General features: G+C 41.0%; 1 protein-coding gene across 1 annotated transcript in view; it reads right to left on the reverse strand.

Moving 5' to 3' along the window:
- Positions 1-21,978, reverse strand: part of cdh23 (cadherin-related 23) — a 138,119-nt gene that overhangs the window by 51,025 nt on the left and 65,116 nt on the right. The window contains exons 9-12 of the mRNA XM_026310064.1: positions 20,409-20,521; positions 18,396-18,584; positions 14,647-14,796; positions 13,677-13,835 (exon numbers count right to left, since the gene is read on the reverse strand). Of these exons, the coding sequence (XP_026165849.1) occupies positions 13,677-13,835; positions 14,647-14,796; positions 18,396-18,584; positions 20,409-20,521 (611 nt within the window). The remainder of the gene's footprint in view (positions 1-13,676; positions 13,836-14,646; positions 14,797-18,395; positions 18,585-20,408; positions 20,522-21,978) is intronic.

Genomic DNA, 21,978 nt, shown 5'->3' on the forward strand with positions numbered 1-21,978 from the left:
TGGACAACAACAAAAAAAAAAAAAAAAAAGGAGACAAAAAATGTATTTTTAAATGAAAGCTTGCTTCCTTGTAAAATTTTATAGCACATTCAGCTTCTGCTGTCCATCGGTTTTGCTTCTCATCCTGCCTGATTTTGTTTTTGTGGCACAACAGTCATATAAGTTAGTCACAGACCCCCCCACCAGGAATAACGTGCGATAGTAAAATTAAAAAGATTTACTACGTGTAAACAGAAAAAGAAAAAAAACACACCTATAACAAAAACAGCAAAAGGGATCATTTTACTATGAAAGGAAATGGTTACATTTAAGAACTGCATATAACACAGAATAATCTATAACACAGAATATTTATCAACTAAAAAAAAAATTCAATGTTTTTGGGCTTGTTAGATGAACCACTTATATAATCAAGAAAACTGTTGTGAAAACTGAAGCGTGTTTCTGCTCTATTCCTATACCATATACTATACACTATACTATACTATGACGTGTGTATTAAAGCAAAGAGTAACAGATCTGTTTCTTTCTTAATTCTCTTAATGTATCTGCTATTACTCCTGAGCATACATCGTGCCTGTGTGTATTGTATGTATGGGTGCATGCTTGTGTGAGGCCAAGTGATGTATCCAAATGGCTGCATAAACTCTGTCATTGCTCAGTTTCCTAAATTTCTCACTCCAGCAGCTGTCTGTGGTTCCATGACTTTATAATAAAACATGCAAGCGACGCGTCACTCTACGGAGGTGTTGATTGGATTAAATCTGATGGGAGAACTGATACATTTTCCTTACCGACATGAGCTACCACTGCCTTAAAAGCTGCAACAACTTCTGTCATATGTCTTGCAGATAAAAGGGGTGTCAAAGAATTGCCATATAAAGAGCAACACTTTCAGGAATCTTGTATTTTAAAAAGCACAACATTAACACATCTGTTTTTTGTAAACACATGCATGTGTACACAAGCACCTGTGTGCAGAGACAGGCTGTAGTGTTGGTGCTGATAAATTGTGGCTGGAGAGGTGGCTGTAATAGAGTTTCACTTCAGTGGTTCTACAGCGAGTTGAAGGGCCAAGCTGGAACATGTCTGCATCCTGCACTGTCAACTATGATGCTCGTCACTGTGATTCAATGATGCCCTGATTCTGACCTTATGCATTTTTGCATTTGGCTACGACTTATAGACTTTGTCCTGAGAAATGCTAATCTTTGCATGTGTATTTGCATCACTGTACAGTATATACATGTATCTGAGGCTATGTAATAATGCTGAACCTGTCCTTTGCACACTGTGGGCTAGAGAATATGTATGCCTTTTAAATCAATCTAAAAGTATTTCTGATATTTGTGTGCCTCTGTATGTGTTAGTGCTCATTTATTGTGTGATGGCTCTCACAGATGGAACAACGGCTGCAGCTATCAATGTGGGTTTTTCTACCCTCTTCTAAAAATTACAGCATGCTGTTTAGCTAAAGCCCATTATTTCACCACAGTGTACGGTGAATTGCTCTTTCTTTATAATGTCCAAATGGCCCTTGCTTTGTTTTAACGTGCACCAAACCACATCCTGCTGGACAAGCACAGAGCTAGATGCTAAATACTCGTGAGGTGTCTGGAACTCCAGTCAGGTTGATATATTTTCACCTGTCATGTCTCAATGACCTCATCATTTAATGCCACTCAACTACTTCCCCTCACTCTCAGCATCCCAACCCATCCCTCCCGCCTCCTACTTTATCTTTCTCTTTTTTCCGTCTGTCTTCATCTCTCTCTCCTCTCTGCATCCTGAGCTCCGCCTCCATCCGCACCGTCTCCCCTCTCCTCTACATATCTCCCTTGACACACTCTTCTCCCAGGATGCCTCCCTCCCTCCTTTGGTCCCTCTCTCCCAGGTGAGTGACAGGCCCATAAGTGCTCCAGTGATAGTGGTGGGGGTGTTAGTGTGACAGCTATCGAGGTGGTGACAGGAGCCAGACTGGGAGCTAATACTCCCTCTGCTTCTCCAGCCGAGCCCCTCTTGCCACAACGACAGAAAGGGGGGAGCAGACAGACAGAGAGAGAGAAATAAAAAGAAAGAAAGATAGTCAGTCCATCCTCTGCCCCCCAACCACCAAACAATCAGCATGACAGTACAGCCAAGTCACTTTGCAAACTGCTTGCCAAAGACTTTCAACTTTAGACACAGAAGGCCGGCAGCAGATGGACGGTAGAGATTGGTCCGTGCAGGGATTTGCTGAAACTTAAGACCATGGGGCCAGATCCTTGAAACCAGGGTATTATGCACTTGCCCCTTGTCACCATGGTAGCTTATATTTCTTTTGGTTGGGGAGTTGAAGGTGATGGAAAAGTTGGTGAGGTGGAATGCAAATGGAGAGAGTGAGGATTTAATGAGGAAAGAAATGACATGGAAATAAAATTGGGCAGTGTGCATAACTAATATGCCTAATAAGCTCACTGACAATAACAACAAATATTTAACGTATGGCCCTGTTTCATAGGGATACGCCAAATATGCAATGCAAATGGATTCTTCAAACATCATTTTTAGGGATGAGAATCACTGAAAGAGGTCTGGTGAGAAAATGAATGAGAAATGATACAGTATGTGTTGTACCGTAGATAAATACTATGCTGAGACTGCATTGGGGAAAATCTCTCCTGTGCTTAACAACAGAGGGGTGAGTCCAAGTCAGCGTTCTGATCAAAACCCAAACTAAGTTGTTAAGGAGTTTCTGCACCAAGAGTCAGTGTGCTGCTGATTGCCAATACAAACCCCGCAAGCCCTAGAGTCCTCAGGCAGTAACTACAAAAGAGAAATTAGTTCTCAGTTGACCAGTTTGGTTAAATGATGTGTTTCTTCCCATCAGAAAGGTGAAGCCAGCAGGCAAACACAACTCTGTGTGTATATGTGTATGGGGGGTGTTGTTATTGTGTAGTGCTGTACTAATTTGTGTGTCTCCATGCTGGTCAATGCAAGTGTGAGATGTGTGATGATTATAGTGCAGTGTAGTGGGTGCGTATAACTACATATATGTGTACATGTCAAAAGAATACACATGGGCAGAGATACATGGTGTTTCCAGGTTCATTCAGTCTTGAGGTAAATATGCACTCCAGCCACTTAAGAGTAGAATCTCCTATTATCACACTCAATTTCTTTCAAGAAAAACCAGAAATAAGAGCTTTCCCTGATGGGTGACAGAAAGACAGGGGTAGTGCGTGTGTGTGTGTGTGTGTGTGTGTGTAAGCTGGGGTTAGGTTGGAGATTATCAGCACAACTATCTCATGGACAGTGAATAAGGTTAAAGCTGCATTGGCTTTTCTATCTTGAGTGAGTTGGAATTTGAATTGATTGGCTCCTAAAATTGCCTTTTCTGCAGGAGCTTTGAGAGGCATGGAAAAGGAAACCAATTACTGGCTGTCAGAGCCTGCTGTCAAAATAGAGATGACCCCCAGTCCAAACACAACAAACCTCCTCTGTCTGTGTTTCACACCTATACACAGTCACAAAGAATAGATAACAAACATATGCACACACACACACACACACCACCAGAGTGAAGATGTCCAGTTTCTGACAATCACTGTGGGGGAGACAATGATAGAGACAGTTGTGAGGTTATCCTTTAGTTCTTCAGCTCTCATTTTCTGTCCTGTCTTCACTAATATTGTCCAAGTGGGATACAGTGAACTGTTATGTTTGAGTACCCCTTTGGGTTACCACTTTGCATATGTTACTGTGCTCTGTGTATGCGGGAGACATAAAAAAGAAACACTGGTCATACGACACACTACATTTTGCATACATCTGCACATTTATGCAGTGCATCACCTCAGAAAAAGTAAGTGTCTGTGGATCAGCAGTGTGGAAGTTTATGGTTCCAGCTGTACTCACAGGCACCATGGGTGTCAAATGTAAATTCAAAGTGAGAATCAACATCCTGATCTCAGATGATTATCAGTAAAAACTCCAACGGCAGCAATGAAAAACACTCTGTTGTAGATTAAAGTATAGGGTTACACTGAAAGTCTGTTGTAAAACAATACAGACATGTCTGTACATATATTAATTCAGATGGCTGCTGTAATTGATCCTGTAGTCCTTTCCTAACACTATTTATATATATGTTGGGAGAATGAAATCCACCATCCTCAGTTTGTGCAAAAATACATTCTCAACTTTAGACTAGACCCAATCACAGAAAGACTGCCAGCACATTCACAAGGCAACAAAGAGGCTCTTTAGATGTCATAAAGATCCATGTATTCCACATGTAAGAAGTGATACAGTGAAAGAACATGAACGTGTGTCAAAGACTATTATTGACACAAGTTATAGATTGTGTAATTCTGCATACATAAACCTAAAAACCAATCAGGATAGGAGAAGCCAGGAGCACAAGGTGTTCTACATGAACTCATTAAGTACTTAGGTGTGATCACGCAACCTGTCTGATGAGCAGAATATTAACACTCATTGTTAAGATGTATGTGGTAAATATTACATATACATAACACTTGCAAAAAAGAAAAAAGCCAACCACCAAAAGGACAACAATAAAGGATCATTGCTTTTAAAAGCATCTGGATGTAGTCATCTCATTTAGAAAAAAAAAGAAAAAGAAGAAGAAGTACTTTATTAATCCCCAAGGGGATTAATTCAATTGGGGCAGTGTGGTGACGGAGTGGTTGGCACTGTTGCCTCACAGCAAGAATGTTGTGGGTTCACAACCCCGGCCTTTCTGTGTGGAGTTTGCATGTTCTCCCCGTGCTTGCGTGGGGTTGCGTGTGTGGTTGTGTGTCTATATGTGGCCCTGGGATGGACCGGTGACCTGTCCAGGGTGTACCCCTGCCCTCCACCTGAAAGAGAGCTGGGATAGGCTCCAGCAGATCAATGTGGCCTTAGTTAAGGATAAGTGGGAAAATGGATGGATGGATCAATACATTTAATATTATATTAATTAATAGTAATTAATAAAGTAATTAATAAAGTAAACGTATGTAGAAAAGTGAAGTATTTATTTTGGGGGGTTTGTATGCGTGCGTGCGTGCGTGCGTGTGCGCGAGCGTTATTGTTTATATTGAGGAATTATAGAGTCTTATGGCTGTGGATACAAAAAACCTGAATTTCTCAGTCTTGGCTTTAGGAGGAATTAGTCTATGGCTGAATGAACTTCCCCTTCACCACAGTTGAAGTGGGTGTGCAGGATTGTCCAGTGTGGAGTTTCTTTTGTCCACCATCCTCCTCTCTGCCACAGCCTCCAAACTGTCCAGGTCCAGTTCAACAACTGATTTTGCCTTCCTGGTCAACTTGTTTAGTCTGTTGGCCTCACCAGCCTTGATGCCACCTCCCCAGCACACAACTGCAAAGAACAGTGCCCTCGCCCTCGTTCCTTGGGGTGCACCGGTGCTGCTCATCACCACATCAGATATGCGGCCATCTAAGCGAACAAACTGTGGCCGCCCAGTGAGGTAGTCTTTGATCCACTCCACCATGTCTGTGGGAACTTCCATATCCTGCATCTTTGCACTTAACAGGTGGGGCTGAATAGTGTTCAAAGCACTTGAAAAGTCAAAGAACATGACTCTCACAGTGATGCCCTGCCGCTCCAGATGGGAGTATGCTCTGTGCATTAAGAAGATGATGGCATCATCCGCTCCGATGTGTTCCTGATATGCAAACTGCAGGGGATCCAGAAATTCAGACACTTGAGACCTCAGGTGTTGCAGGACCAGTCTCTCAAACACTTTCATGACATGTGATGTTAGCGCTACTGGTCTGAAGTCACTAAGGGTACTGGGATGGCCTCTTTTTGGTAATGGGACAATACAGGAAGTTTTCCATAACTTAGGCACCTTTTTGAGCCTCAGAGAGAGGTTGAAGAATTGCTGAAAAACCTCTGCAAGCTGTCCAGCACACACCTTAAGTACTCCTGGACTGATCCCTGCTGGTCCTTTTGCTTTGTTGGTTTTTAGTTTAGCAAGTTCCTTCCTCACCTGTTCTGTGGCAAAGGCAGGGCCTGTGTATTGTGAGCCATTTACATTTTCATCAAAGTGGTTCAATCAATTAATCAATCAATATTCTTCATGAGTTTGCAATCTACTGGCACAGCAATGACAATGAGACTGAATGGCCAGCTTTTTGAAATGTCTACCAAAGGGTGATTTCAGATCATTTCTGCATATGGCACTATTGTGCTCCAAGATGCAGGTCTGTTTGTCTTAATGTGCCAAAGCCCAGCAGGGCATGAGAGAAAATAAATACCACAGATGTGCAGCTAAGACAATGCCTAATGCTGGAGATCTTGCCTGTAGTTTGACTTGTTTTTTTCTAGAATTCACAAATGCCATATATCTGAGAAAGAGACTGTAGATAGAAATTTTTGGTCAAAGCTAGGTTGCTAATTTGTACATTTTATGATGTCATTGATGGCCTACAGATACAATAAATGTTGTACTGCAAGAGAGCCTAAGCATCTGTCTAAGTACACATACAAAGTATCACTGGGTGCCTGGTGTTTTATTCAATGAATTATAGACCATAGCAAGTACATAACTTGTACAACAAGAAATTCTTCAAAAATTCAGATTGGGAAATACAACCTTTTACTCATCTGTGTGTGGGCAGGTTTTCTGTGAATGGGATTAGTTTCCACTAACAAGCACCTGACATCTCTTGAATGGGCTGGATTTAAGTAATTTTTTATTTTATCTAAACTTGAGACCCCACCCCAAGCCCTCTATGTGTTTCCACAGTGTATCCCTGCTGAGATGGACTAGACAGATATAGTAAAATAAAGAGAGGTTGGTAGTTAACACACTGAAACTTTCAAAGATACATCGTATGTTACTGAGAATACCGAGGTCTCACATTAGCATTAGCTGAACTTTAGAATGCATCTTTATACATAATTAGCTCAGTTGCCCTGCTCCACATCAATCTAGATCTTCAGCATTGCTCTTCACCCATTCAACACCACCACTAGTTTTTCAAAACCTGTGTCTCTCTCTTCTTGGTCTCTCTCTCTTTCTCTGCACGGAAACTGCCACGGCCCAGTACAGATCCTGTTTGTACCTCTGATCAATACTACGGCACAAGTGTTAGAGCAGAGCAGCAGCCTGGAATAGCACGGATTCTGACACCATGTTCATGTCCAATTAATGATCACATATCCTGAACAGCTACTCACTCAACACTTCTGTGACTAAACCAATGAATGAATTTTTACAGTCTCCTTCTTGATTTTGGACACACAAACTTACAGCTAAAGCTGTGTGAAATGATGCAAAACTCAGACCACTTCAGCAAACACAAAATGCAAAAATCCCTCACCTGCATCCCTTGCCAGTCCACCAGCTGTGACCTAGAGCACCTGCGGGGGTTGATGGGAGCTGTGTGTGTTTTTACTGCGGATACTTTAGCATAATGGCGGTGGTGAGTGTATGTTTACGACTGCTTTATTTCTCTAAACCATTAATGAGCAGGTGGGGGTGCTCACAGCCACTACTGCCTACCGACAGGACTGAATAGCCTGGTTCTATTATCTCCTGACCACCCAAATAACAAGAAGATAGCAAGAAAGAAAGATACACAACTTTTCTACTTTTTAACAATGTATACTTCTTTAAAAGACGACTTCAATAATGTGAAGTGGATGTCTTGACAGCATATAGTCAAAGCTTTCCAAAATAAATGATCATCTGCATGTATATACATCCAATGTATAATTATTCCAACCACATGGGAAACACTCAAGAAACAGCTGTTACCTCTGGAATATGAGGGGAAAGAAAAGAGAGAGAGAGCGAAGGGAACAAAGAACAAGCAAGAGAACTGTATTGTGGGCACAAGCTAAGATAGAGTCTGAGCTGCCAGTGAAAAGGCTTAAAGCAGAGCTCTCTTGGCTGGCAGCTTCACTTCGCCGACAGGCCTTGGTCCTCCCCCTCTCTTTCCACTCTCTGCGTCTCTGTCCCCAATGAAGAAGGAAAGAGATTAACACAGCCACAAGGAGGATACAGAAAGTGACAGTGGAAATGAAGAGTATAATATAGAAGCAAACTGATTACAAATGAGAGGTCAGAGCCAGGGTGTGTGGATGTACATGATGAGGGAACAAGGATGAGTTCAAACAATAACACAATCACCAATGGAGTAATTATTCAATACGGAAAATAATTGTTGTTTTATTTGTGTAGCACATTGTTTGACTGTTCAGTGTAATTTTAAAAAGGCTACAACACAGTGGTGAAGCACACTGTTTTATCAGTAATCTGACTTTCATGAATAAATGGATTATCAGATGACCAAACAAATAAACCGATGGAGACACTACTTCCTATTCATCTTGTTTGGCAATCGCACTTCTCTAGAGAACTGATATTGTGAACAAAGTCACATTTCACTAATTCCTCCTCTTCCCTGCATGCCCATTCACACCCTGTCACACAATGTGAGAACGCCCCTGATAATCTCCTAAATATTAACAGTGTACTAGCACACTCAGCAGAGAGCTGGGCCTCAGCACTTTTATTACAATAATGAATTTTAATTAAAGGCCTGTCTAAACAGTGTTGGTAGCAAAACATCAACCAATCTATGTTTTTTTAACCTTCTGCTAGATGCATTTATCATTATGTCTTAGCCCTCAAACGCATAGCATCAGCACACAGCTTCTAAAATCAATGGCACAAAGCATGGCCATGGTAGAAGACATAGATCAAACCAAGAGTAACGGAGAATCTGATATATTTTACAGAAGCAAAGGAAGGAAGATGCAGTCAAGCTGTACTTCATATGCATATTACATCTGTGTAATTCATCAAATGTATACATATCCTCTGAGGTAGAGACTGATAGGTAAACAAGCTAAACAGACAGGGAACCAATGCTGGAATCAGTGCAACACCTGAAAACCATTAGCAATCTAATGGTAAACCACAGAAAGAGGGAAACACGATAACCAAGTACAGTAAATAAGAAATGAAAGGCAAATTCTGTGAAATCCAAGGAGAGAAAAGAGAGATTCCACCGATATGTGCAGCTGCTAAAGTCTCCAGGGTAAAGAGGAGAAAGAGAGAGAGAAAGAGAGGAAAGGACCCAGACAAAAGAGCAAATCACAATAAATATTTATAATGATAAGTAATGCTGCAGACATAAATATTAAACAGCCACTGCCTGTGTTGTGTCTGTGTGTATGTGTGTCTACTTGTATGTTAAGCATAAGTGTCCACAGGGATGCAGAAGCGGGCACTGAGTAATGCATTGACTAACATTGTACATAAACCTGATCAGAGAAGCAATGAATATTAACCCAAACAAAGCATTTCAATTACATTATCAGATTGCTTGTTTGGCACTTTTTCAAAACAACTGGGAACCAAACTTGCATAATGTCAATTAGCATAGGTATAACTTATTATACAAAAATCATCCAGACCCCACATACACACCACCAACACTACTTTATTGATGTACTGCACAACTGCAGCTTAAGGATTGGGGCAATATAGAAAACTCTTGAAAATAATTACTTCATAGTGAGATAAACTAATATACTCTCATAATTATTGTAGCAGGGGATAATTCTAAGAGTATAGTCCGTGCTACAATATTTCATTGTAGCACATACTCACAAAAGTGACCTCTACAGCTATTTAAATCAGGAGTGAGCAACCCATGCTCCGTGAAGGCCAGTCCCTAGCTTGTTTTCAAACTATCCCTGCCCTACCCCACTTAGTCTTCCCCCACTTCCACCCTCATCTGAGATGGTATCTTCCAGCTTATGATTGACCGAACACACCTGATCCAGGTAATCAGCAGTGGGATGGATAGTTGGGAAACAAGAAGGGCAAGCAGTGTCCCTCTATGGAGCCAGAACAGTGACAGTTATACTTTGGCTCTGAAAATTAAACTTTAGCACTGAAAAATAACACTTGGCACTAAAAACTAAATTGGAACTGAAAAATAAAACATTGGCATTGAAGCATTTATACTGAAAAAAAGCATTAAAATTGAAAAAAAAAAAACAATTCTCTTCTCAGTTTTTCTTGATGAAAATTGTACGCCAGTGACAATCTTCTGATTTTCAGTCAATGACAATGCTTTTCAATGCCAAAATTTCCTTTTTCAGTTTCACATTTCTGTCACTGATTTGGTGTGGAATGGAGGGTGTGGAGGGGAGGGGCTAAGGGACGTGATCACTACCTGATCTGCATGTAATAAGAGTGAACAACAGAGCTCATGCCTTAGTGTTCACTCTAACTATTATGTTGTAGACATCGGCAAATACAATTTCTACTAGTCAGAATGTTATTGTGGATATCTAAAATAAACATTCATACTAGTGAAAATATAAATTTGACTAAATGCCATTATAGATATCTAAAATGTAATTACAGACAAGAGTGTGGTTCCATTAATGTTAAAATGGCTTGGCACAGACGCCTCTTCCTGCCTAATATGACTGTAGCCCAGTATGAATTCAGCTGGAGCTCCCAAATAGCAAATAAGTCTATCCTGTTTTTTCTACACAGAATTGGGCTGATATGAAGTTAACGTTAGCTTTTAACCAGCCTAATAATGTTATAGTGGTTTTGGCAGTGGTTTTGGTCTGCTGGAGCAAGTCCACAGCAACAGCTACATGAGCAGCAGGATCAACGAGTACAAACCCCGAGCATTAACTCTGGTGTTGAGGCTGTCGCATATTTTATTTCAGCACATTTAAGACCTTGAGCAGCAGCAGCAGTCACACTGGCCTCTGAACTGAAGGGGAAAAAAAGTCACCACAGGATGGAAGACTAAGCTAACGTTACCCCATCATTAACCCCAGGTTACACAACAAGCTACCTAGAGTTAAAATACAGTATATGCTATTTTTAGCATTTACTGCAGTGGACCTCTGCCAAACCAGTATAACACCATTAAGCTTTCCTAGTTAGTGAAACACTAACTCAAACCAGCCGAGAAACACAACAGAAGAGAGACAGGCTGAACTGTGGTTTGGGAGCTCCAGCTGACCCTGGACAGGTGTGTGGCAGCTCTTCTTAGCCCCACCCCTCAGAGCCCTCCCCTCCACAGCATAAAGACTGAAAGCAGTGGTAACAGCTACCTTGACTATACCCAAAGGTACAAAGAAATGCTCTTACTATACAGCACCTCAACTGCAAGGTGTGGTTTTATAGAGCTTTACAGATTTTAACTACTTCATGCCTGGGTGCAGTGACTTGGTGGAATCTTTTTTATTACTGTGAGGTTACAGTGTGAATTAATGAGCTTCCTAAATGATGGTAACTTCCTTACTGAGCTTTGGAATAGGCCAAGCTAGCTGTTCCCTGTTGCTTCCAGCATGTACTGTATGATAAGTTTAGTTATTTGGCTCCTGGCTCTAGCTTCTTTGTCACTGCACAGACATGAGAGTGATGAGAGTGATTCCACTCTCCTCTATAATCAAACTCTCAGCAAGAAAGCAAATGCTTACATTTCCCCGAATAATTGTATATTGATGAGGGTTAGCCAGGAGAGATTAAGAATGAAAGAGGTGTACTCCCTTTTGGTACTAAAACATAATTTGGCCACCATCTGTTGCACCTCACAGCCACCTGACAGAGAGCACTGAGAAGCTAGTCTTAATCTAACAGTCTGTTATATCGTACTGCCTCGAGTTGCTCACTGCACTTAGACAAGCAGACAATTTGAATACACAGAGTATCAGGGCTATGAAAAGGTGCCTGCTATGTGAGCAAATCAAATGACACTTAAAAGCCAGGGCACAGAGAGCTGCAATACAAAGCACAGAATAACATGAACTTGACTTAAGTAGAAAGGTAATATCCTGTAATACATAACTGGTTGTTAAGGGCTTACGCATTCATTTTGTCACAATTAACACTTCAACTCAACATACTTTTCTGCAGTTTGCGAGCAATATAATTTGTCCTTAACAGTGCGCTGATAGACAGATTAAGTTATTATTTTACCTGCTGCTGACTCACTGGAGTGGGTTGAAAAGTATTCTAACTCGAGGCTGAATGTTATCAGAGCTAGTTTTAGATTTCTGTACTCTATAATTTAAAATATATAGCCAGAACAGGTGATTTGTTTGAAGAAATATTACCTATTACTATACATTTAGAAGAGGGACATCAATCCCTTTCATTTCTCCACTCCCACTTCTGCCCAAGCAGTATGAAGCAGAGAAGCTCAAGTAGTTTGATGGATTTAACTGCTTTCTGTGCTTCACTTGTAATTTGTTTTATACAATACATTGATGCAATGGCCATTCCAAAATAAAGAGCTCATTATTCACACAAGTATGACTGAGGCCTCCACAGCCTGCTTGATTAGACTACAGCATATGAATAAACAGCCTCAGCTAGTTCAATTGGATTACAAATGTTGTAAGATCCTGTCTAAATTACTAATGAACTAAATTATGATACACTCATAAAGGTAAACAAATCTGTGCAAACACACTGCTAAATTTACATGTGCAACCACACATATATTTGACACGCTGCAATCTTATGGGATAACAAATGGAGAAAGGACTTTGTGTGGTTTTAGTTAAGGTTTATTTAGTTCATACATCCATACATGTCTATGTCTGTGTGTGTGTGTGTGTGTGTGTGTGTGTGTGTGTGTGTGTGTGTGTGTGTGCGTGCGTGCATTTCCATTTCTCAGCCCTATGGAGCCAAGCTTGCTCAATACAGGAAACATGTTTAATCTGTACAGGTACTTGCCTACAGCGGCATCTCAGACGTGTCTGTGTGTGTCTGTGTGTATGTGAGAAGATCAAAATATCGGAACTCTCATTTAACAGCATATATGAGTGCTGCTATCCAGGCCAGTGCAGTCCTCACTGAGAGACGTCACATCTCATTCTATTTACAGCCCATTCACTCTCTACAGTCAGCAATCAGGATTCCACGGCAGGCTGCACGCTCCAGCACGACTCCAACATCAGCCAGACGTATTGGGTATTAGACTGCCCTGCAATCTCCACTTCATGAACACCCAGTCCATAAATGCTATTGATTTTCACACTGTGTTTTTTGCACTTGTATCTAGTGAATTGTGGGTGTTCTGTCATAGGAATGCCTGATAATGAATAATAATGTGGCGTTATGGAGGGGACGGCTGGAGTTTTTTTCTGATCTAGTTAAAGCAGTGGCTGCTAGTCAAGACACACCTGAGGATGAGCTCTATTGTGTTATGAAACTCAGAGAAGATGAGTTGGACTGGCCTGAATCACTTGAATCTACCAAAATGAAGTTATTACACTGCTGGACATCCCTAAGATGACTGTATAAGAAAATTAGCTTGAGCTCAGGAGTTCAATCATTACTCAGAATTCAGTATTATATGAGACGTAAATATTTAATTCTAATTTTTTGTAAATTTGCATAATTAGGTTGGAACAGGGTTTAAGACCAACCTAACACCGAGTCAGATTGTTGCGTTAGTTGCCAACATGCTCATTCAGTGTTATAACTAGACAGGATCTCAGCATTAGTTAGCAGTGATTTGATGCAGTAGTGAGTCTTGCAGTGAGTGTTTTTCATTTGCATCCTATTGTGTTTTTGTCTGAGGCAGTCCAGCTTCAGTCCTCATTATTCACAATACACATGATCAAATCTCAAGAGTCCTGAGTGACATGGTTTTTCTAAGATACTCACCAGGATTCTCAGCAATGAGGTACCAGGAGGTGTGTTTTCAGGAAGGCTGATGTTGTACAGAGGTCTGCTGAAGATGGGCCGGTTATCATTCTCATTGATTAGCTCAATAAAGACACGAGCAAATCCCACATGGTCAGACATGGACTCATTGGCAAAGAGCTGAGGAGACACAACGACACGTATATCATACACTAAAGATTTAAATGTAACCTCAGAAATGACATTTCATTTAAAGAATAAGCACTTTAAGTTATACATCGCTTTCTTTATATAAAACAACCCATATGATTAGGTAGCATCCAAAAAAGCTAAATCACAATTTGCTCTTTGACAATGAAGTTTGTCATAAAGGGCAGATGTGTTAAAGCTTTGGAGATCCTGGATTATACACAGAGCAGGGCACCCTGTGACTGTAAATGACTCAGGGGTAAATTGAGGTCACAAAACAACAATTTCACTGTTCAAACAAGTCTGAGGTGTTGGGAAAGTGATATAGCCCCAGTTTGAGCATTGTGTCCAGACAAATAAAAACAAGTCACAAGAAACATAATGAAGCCACATTCTGTCTTGTTGCTTAGATCAGTCTTGGTCCAGAGTTCATTCAAGGGTAGTCTCACAGAAGGACAATGTAGCTGCTGTGGCTCCAACTACTCAGTGTTCACTTATCAAAAGAAGATTGTCTTCTCTTTTATTCCACATTACATGTCTACAAAATGGATCTGTTTCCATATTTACAATAAATGAAAATATCTTCAGCACTTTAAGCTCTTGACCTATTTCTTCATACATATTAACACGAAAGCGGTGCCTTGTGAAGGGTGGCAGGCTATTGGTTGATTTCTTCTCCATTCATTCAGTTTTTCTCTCATATCATAGGATTCTTTTCAGTCATGTGGACCGGAGTTCATCCTAATAATCACACTCTCATGTAAATGTTCAGATGACCACTTACGATACATTTAAAACTCACAGAGAAACTGAAGCTGCGAATCTCTTCATAGTCCAGAGGCATAGCCACCCTTATCCTGATGTCAGCACGCCCCTGTACTGCTGTGGGGGAGATGGTAAAGTACTCCGAATTGTTTCCTGTTAGAAACACCTGGAACATGCTGTTCACCCCCTGCCATAGGAAAGATAAGACAGAGGCAAGTACAGAAAAACAGAGATAAACGTTCTTGTTGAGAGCGATCGAGGGCAGGTGACGTTAACTGTCTGACCTAACAGGGAAGAATGTTTATGGAGTTGTAAGTCGTTATTAGTCAGAGACTTGTGACCATAGACCATATGACAGATAGCTGTAGATGATGTTCTTGGTATTTAAACCTTATAAGCAAAGACTGAAGATTACCAGAAATACTGTTCTGATGTGAACAGGCAAGATTTGAAGAACAGGTATTTGGTAGACACTTTGACTCATTCATACCAGTATCCACATGTGACACCGTTGTGTTATTGTTTTTTTAAGGTAGTAAACGTTCTCTATTCTCATTCTGATCATGAGCAGCGGCATCAGCTGAGAAGTTGCTCCTTTCAGTGTTAGTGGTGTGCAGAAGGTTTTTCTATCCCTGCAGCTTTCAGGAATACTTTTCTCATTATTCACTAACTTTCTTGCAGGTTTCTTGCAGTTACCCACTACCCCGTGTTCTGGAGTATTTTTCTTTTCACAGCTGTCAGATATATTACAATGTGGCACCATCAGTTTCTGAGTACTATGCACCCATAAATACAATACTATCAGTGGACCAGTTCAATACATTATGAACAGTACAGAGGTCCACATAGATATCAGAAAAAACCCTATTCCTGTTGCTGTGTGTAATCACTTGCTGGTGAAAAGGCTCTTAATAGTACTAGGAACGCTAAACCTCAGAGAAAATTGCTTCAGAGTCCACTGGACATTGGCGCTTTGCAGGAAAAGGAAGAAGGGACTTCAAAAGGTGTGTTAAAATGGTTAGACTTCAAACCAGACAAACGTATTAAATTATAGTCCGATTTGTCTCATTTGAATTCTCTCAATCAGCAGCTAAACCCTGCACTGCTTAACATTATATAAAATGTTATTTGAGTGTAATGCTCCTATGGACTGCCTGTAGAACTGTATACTGTAAGCCCGACCTTGATTGTTACCCAGCCCATGATGAAGGTTGACACCCTGTGCTTTAATCATGATGATGTGTGTTTTATAAGAGGTAAAGAGGAGATGACGTGATGCCTGATGACAACCATGACTATCTACCTAAATACAGATACACACATCTGCGTTTGGTTTCTTGCACATTATTGAATATGTTGGCAGAATAAAGCTTATGTGAGCATGGAGTCAGATTTAGAACTATCTTGTGCTACATTGCTGGGTGGGTCAGTGTGGTGAGGTTAGCATTGTTTATATGAAAGTCTGAATAATCTGTAAAAAGAGCACCAACGAAGCTCATCTTTCTCTAACTTCTCTTTCTCAGATAAATGCCCAAGTCAAAGGCATGATGGGTAAATATAAACTAAGTCGGGGTCAAAATGACACCACAGCTCTGAAAAGCCTGTGGCCGTCTTGAGCTGAGAAAACCTATCTGATCTCTCCTATCTTGACATATAAAGCTGCAGGGGTGTCCAATCATGTAACCATTTTGGCAGACAGAGGAAGATGGGTGGGGTGGTTGATTGGCATTATGCTGGCGGTTGAAATAGCCCCCTTGTTTTTGTTTTCATCTCTGGGAGAACCATTGTGGCTGATGACTCCTATTTAAAAGACCATCCAATATGCAGGGATGTCACCTCAAACTGCCCATAAACGTAATTGCCCGTCCATTTGCTTCTGCCTTTAGAAGCTCCCAATAAAAGCACCCTGTCAGCGGAGACTGCCACAAAGTTTAGTGACAAGATCCAGCAGCAAAAGTTTTAACGATACTAGTCAAGCAGAAGAGGATATGAAGGCAGAAAAAACAGAGATAGAAAGAGGTAACCACCACTTGTGTCAGAGTCTAAGTAATGTAATGTCTGCCTATAATCCCTCACACTTGGAAAAAGTGAGATTACAGCACAGGTGTAGCAGAGTGTGAATGAGTGTGTGAATGGGCACAGACATGCAGGTTTAAAGGATAAAAACAGCAATACAAAACCGCAACACAAAAAATGATTTTACTCCTAGGGGTGGATGTATATCTGGCACTATGGCAGCAGTGTAACAATGCAATACGGGAAGATTACTGGCAATATCTATGTTCTTTGATAAGTCAAGTTAAAACCATCTCAGAATTACCACAGCAATTCCCCCATTTGCAGTGAGCAATCTTAGCTTTGAGATGCTGGGATCATGAATGGCTGGGTACCTCTAAAAACTGAGTGTGGTACTGGTAAAGGTAAAATATTTGGTGCTAAACTACAAAAGGAACACTTTATCAGGTGGGGTGTCTCGTTCGTTGCAGCTATGCACTTGCAGTATATGCCCATCTCTGTCTCGACACACACTTTGGTTGGAGTGAGTAAATACACTTGCTGGTCAATACTCCTGATATGTGCAAATCAAGTGTTTTCTTTCTTTCCCATGTTTCTTCCTGCTACACCAATTATTCAGACTTCTGGTTTTGCTTCAATGCAAGCTACTTTCTGGTCACCTATTTTTCTTAAGAGTTTCTCCTCTCCTCTCCTTTGTCTCGCTTTACTTTCCCTACCCACTTGACTTGCAGTTATCTGTCAAATTCCACCCTGGTGGCTGCTGTGCCTGAATCAATCAGAGTTGACTAGCTTTCGGCTTATCTGCACCTAGGTGATTGATTTTCCTCGTTAGGTATAATTTGATGCTCTATCCCATCTCTTCCAGAGCAAATTAAATTGTAGTCGAGTCCAATGCGCTGGTGTGAGTGAGCATGTGCACATTGAGGGAGTCAGGAAGAAAGTGAGAGAGACAGAGTGGCAGAGCAAGCGTAAAGAGAAAAAGTGGTTTTTAGTCCTGTGTGTGTGTGTTGGTCGCTAACTATGTGTGTCTGTGTGTCACCACAGTGGGTTGATAGCTACAGCTAATGGGAAGTGGCGGACACACTAAAGCACACTAAAGCATGCTGTTGTACAATGCTGCTGACAGTCCACACACACATTGCTGCCATGCAAGAATTTTTATAGAGCGGCTAATGTTCTTTTGGCTGCCACATTTAAAAACAAGATAAATTTCAACCTAGAAATGAAAACAAAATACACACCGCTCACATGTAGCTGCTGTAGCTCCAATCAAATCATTGTACAAATCAAGTGAGACTTAAAATCAGAAGCAGAATTGCAAATCAGGCTCCTTATTCATAAATTCTTTATCGATGTCTTGTGTCACAACTTTGTTACCTCCTTAGTCCCAACATCATTCTTTTGATAAAATAAAAATAACTTGAATTGTGAGATTAGGAACTGATATTTACCCCAATCCCATTTATAGCTGTTCAATATTGAACATGTGCTAATATCCATCTGAATTGATATTTATACTTAATTCATTGTTGATTTAATACGTAACTGTTATTGAGATTACAGCTGTAGACTATTAAATGTGGCACACCGTATTTTCCACCAGCTCCCTAAGGCAAGTACTTATGGTCCTGGTAAGTTTATCATCTTAAATGACTGAAACGATATGAATAAAAAATAAACTGGATATGTGACTCCAGTCAGCTCAAGATACCTCTATTAACAACTCTAACAAATGCAATTGTGCCAGCCACCAGGATGTGATTAACCCACCTCATCCTTGTCTTCAGCCTGGATGAACAGGGGCAGGGCAAAGCCCACCTGGGCTAATTCAGTGATGCGGACACGATACTCAGAACTGTTGAACTTTGGAGCATTGTCATTCTTGTCAATTAGCAGGATGGTGAAGGTGGTCATCACCGTTGCATCCGATGGACTGCGATCATCTTTCAACTCTGTGGCCTTACACAGAGAAACAGAGAGACGTGGCAATCATTGAGAGAGAAAAAGTTGGAAAGAGGGGAGGGGGAGAAAGAGAGAGAGGGAGAGAGACATGAGATGCATTTGATTGCACTGAAAATGTCATTTTGGATGGAGGCGGTCAGCACGTAATCTCAGCCAGGTATTTACAGCTGTTCATTTATTGGATCAAAAGGTGCAGTGACGGACTCAAAGCAATCATAGAAATAGGCTCAAAGTGAGGCCAAGAGAGGACCAGCACATGTACATCCACACATGCACACCCATATACACACGTACACACAATGAGATTTAGGAGAAAGTAGTCCCACTGAGAAGACACAATTACACACGGTCTTTTTCTGGCTGCCCGAGTAACGAAGATGTGATGCCTCTGGAACGAAAAAAATGGAAGAGAAAGATAGGAATGGGCAGCTGTGGTCTTTTATTGATGGAGGAGTGTCGCAAGCAATAGGAGAAGAGGGAGGAACAACATTCTGGTCTCTGGGTAATCAAGGTAGTTTAGCCTCTTTTGTCCCAATGCCACTGAATCATTTGACCTCCACCTTCATATGCTCAGCACTATCTAAGCTGTCTGAAGTTGAGAAATTAGTTGTATTACTATGGCACACCACAATCAATAGTAGTACCACCTAAGAAAGCACAAGCAGAGAGAGAGAGAGAGGGATATAGAGGGAAAAAATCCATATCTTATAAATACATTTTTGGGCGACATTTTTTCGTTTTCAGCACTTATTCTACTTTTCTTCTTTGTAATTATTGATTTCAATTAAAATGATGGACTGAGGCTGGAATATGTTAGCCAGAATCTCTTTTGTATTAAACCTTAGCTGTATCTCAATGGTTTTCTCATAAAGTTATACCACCTACTTTTTTTTTTTTTTATTAAGGATAATTGCAACTAAATAAGTAAATACATAAGTGCTAGTGAGACTATTAGGTGCTCTTAATGGCCATTTATTGTGCAGTACAGGTGTAAACCGTATGACTGGACAAGCCATCAATCACAATATTACACTGTCGTCACACAGGAAAAACTAGGTCTTTGGTCGCAAATCCTTCCACTTTCAGTAGCACTTGGAAATCCATTTCATGCACCCTTTCACACCCTGTGGGAAACACTTGGTGTACAAAGAGAAGAAATGACAGCAAAAAAAAGTGGCAGAGTGGACAAGGTGGGAAGGATGTGAATGGGGAGGAAGAGGTAGGGGAAGAGTGCTGGACTGAAATGCTAAAAAGCCAAATAAGATAGGCTTGAGGCTCAGTGGAGGGACAGAGGGATTCAGAGACTGCACCTGCTTCACACAGAAGAAAAGACAAGAGAGGGAGGAACAAAGGAGCCCTTAGCATTGAGGGGGACTCTAAATCCTGTTCCTGTATCTTGTCCTCCTCCGCTCTCCCTGTCCCAGCTGCTGGCTGTTCACTGAGCACAAGCCTCTAAAGAGGACATCATCAAAGAACCACAAACACAAACACCTTCACTTACAAGCCCAATACGTGCACTTTGTCTGAGTTACATTGGTGCACAGACCTAGTGACACATCACCTATAGACACACATGGTGCTGCAGGATCTGCCGGACCTTAAAATCTTGTGTACCTACATTAAAAACTGTCACAGTAGAAGCTGCGATGAAGTACAGCATTTAGCAAGTCTTTAGAGGTTATATCCAGCCTGGACAGGGCATTGATTTAATGCACTTATATCAAAGCTCTCTCACTCCACCAACAAACCAGACGTTCAATCCTCTTGTTTGGGCTGCAACAGTCCCTCCATCTCTCAGCTGCTTCTCATTCTGTAGCTCACCTTGACAGTGAGAGTGAATCCTGCTGAGTAGAGTGGGTTTTCTCTGTCCAGCTGGCCATTCACTGTCAGGGAGCCGCTGATGTAGTCCAGGGCAAAAACACTGTTGGTGTTCCCTGGATGGATGGATGGATTGAAAGAGAGCGAGACAGAGATAAGAAAGTCAGAGGGACAAACAAAAATAGCATTGTGGATAATTCAACATAACCCCCGGGATGCAGCAAAGAAACCTTAGAAAAGAAAAGCAGTGGATGAGCTATGTGCACGTCTCTATTTCATACAATATGGATATGAATTTTACTGTGCTGCCTTTTGTCTCTACCTGCCTTTGGCTGCCCCACCACCTCCACTATGTCTAGAAGCTGCCTGTCCTGCACCCCTTTGTATCTGTCTTGTATGTATGCCAGTATATCTGTCATTTGACATGCATTGAACTTATGTTTACATATTATATAATGAGGATTTTAAACATTTAAACATTTTTTACGCACTTTTTTTTTTACAAGACATTAAACAGAATTATTAATAAGAATAATAATAGTCAATTCCTGTCATTCCAAGGCTTCAAGAATTTGCAAATTGAACTCCTTTCATGAGGATTTAAAATTTTTTCATCAAATTAGGTCAAACTAATCCCAGATGACTGCAACTCTGAATTGGACTAAGGTGCGTAAGGCAATGAATGGATAGATGACAAGACACAGGGTACATATCCTGGGCAGGTTGGCAGTAAATCACAGGGCTGGCACATGCAGACAGACAACTTCACACACTATTTAGAGTCAGCATCATGTCTCTAGACTGTGGGAGGAAACTGGAAAGCCTCACAGGCAGGAAGAGAACACGCAAACATGTCACAGAAAGGTCCAAGCATCAATCAGAAAACCTTATTGCTGTGAGGCGATATTATTAATCACTGCACCAAAGATAGAGAACAGTCTCAAGCAAGATTCTGAAATTGCAGCCAATTGTTTAAAACTCAAGACAATACGAGTGCATACGAGACTGACTGCCTATAAGCTCAAGTGTGGATGAATTGTATTAACTTTGTTATCGTCTATGAGCTCTTTCAAAGAGCACCATTTCGAATTATGAAGTGTGCACTGTTCTCATTAACAAATTCAACTGTGCCTGGTATTCTCTATTCACTTCAATTAAGCAGGTTAAAATATTAGGTTGAGACCCACTTGAGTCCTCTTCTAAAATTTTCTTATTCCCTCTTCTCCTTTTCGAATTATCGTCCTCCTTGTTAACTTTCCCACCTTTCTTCCACTGTTCTTTGACACCCTCCTCTTTGTGTCTCTCTCAAGCATCTTGTGGCTGTTGCCTGCTAATTACACCCAGCAGATGGAGACAACAAACGCAAATACATTATCACCTCTCTGCTATTAATGTTTCTCTTCCTCTCAGTTGCATTGCTCAGTGACCCCCCCCATTCTATCCACACATTCCCTTGCTAAACTCAAATGAATCATTTATTATTCAAAAACACTGAATATCGTCACGGTTTCATTCTGTGTTGTCTATGCCACATGTGTAGCATGATGCGTGAACAGGATTCCATGCAACCTCT

This window comes from Mastacembelus armatus, chromosome 15 (assembly GCF_900324485.2).
Source record: "Mastacembelus armatus chromosome 15, fMasArm1.2, whole genome shotgun sequence".
In the NCBI taxonomy this organism is placed as follows: domain Eukaryota; kingdom Metazoa; phylum Chordata; class Actinopteri; order Synbranchiformes; family Mastacembelidae; genus Mastacembelus; species Mastacembelus armatus.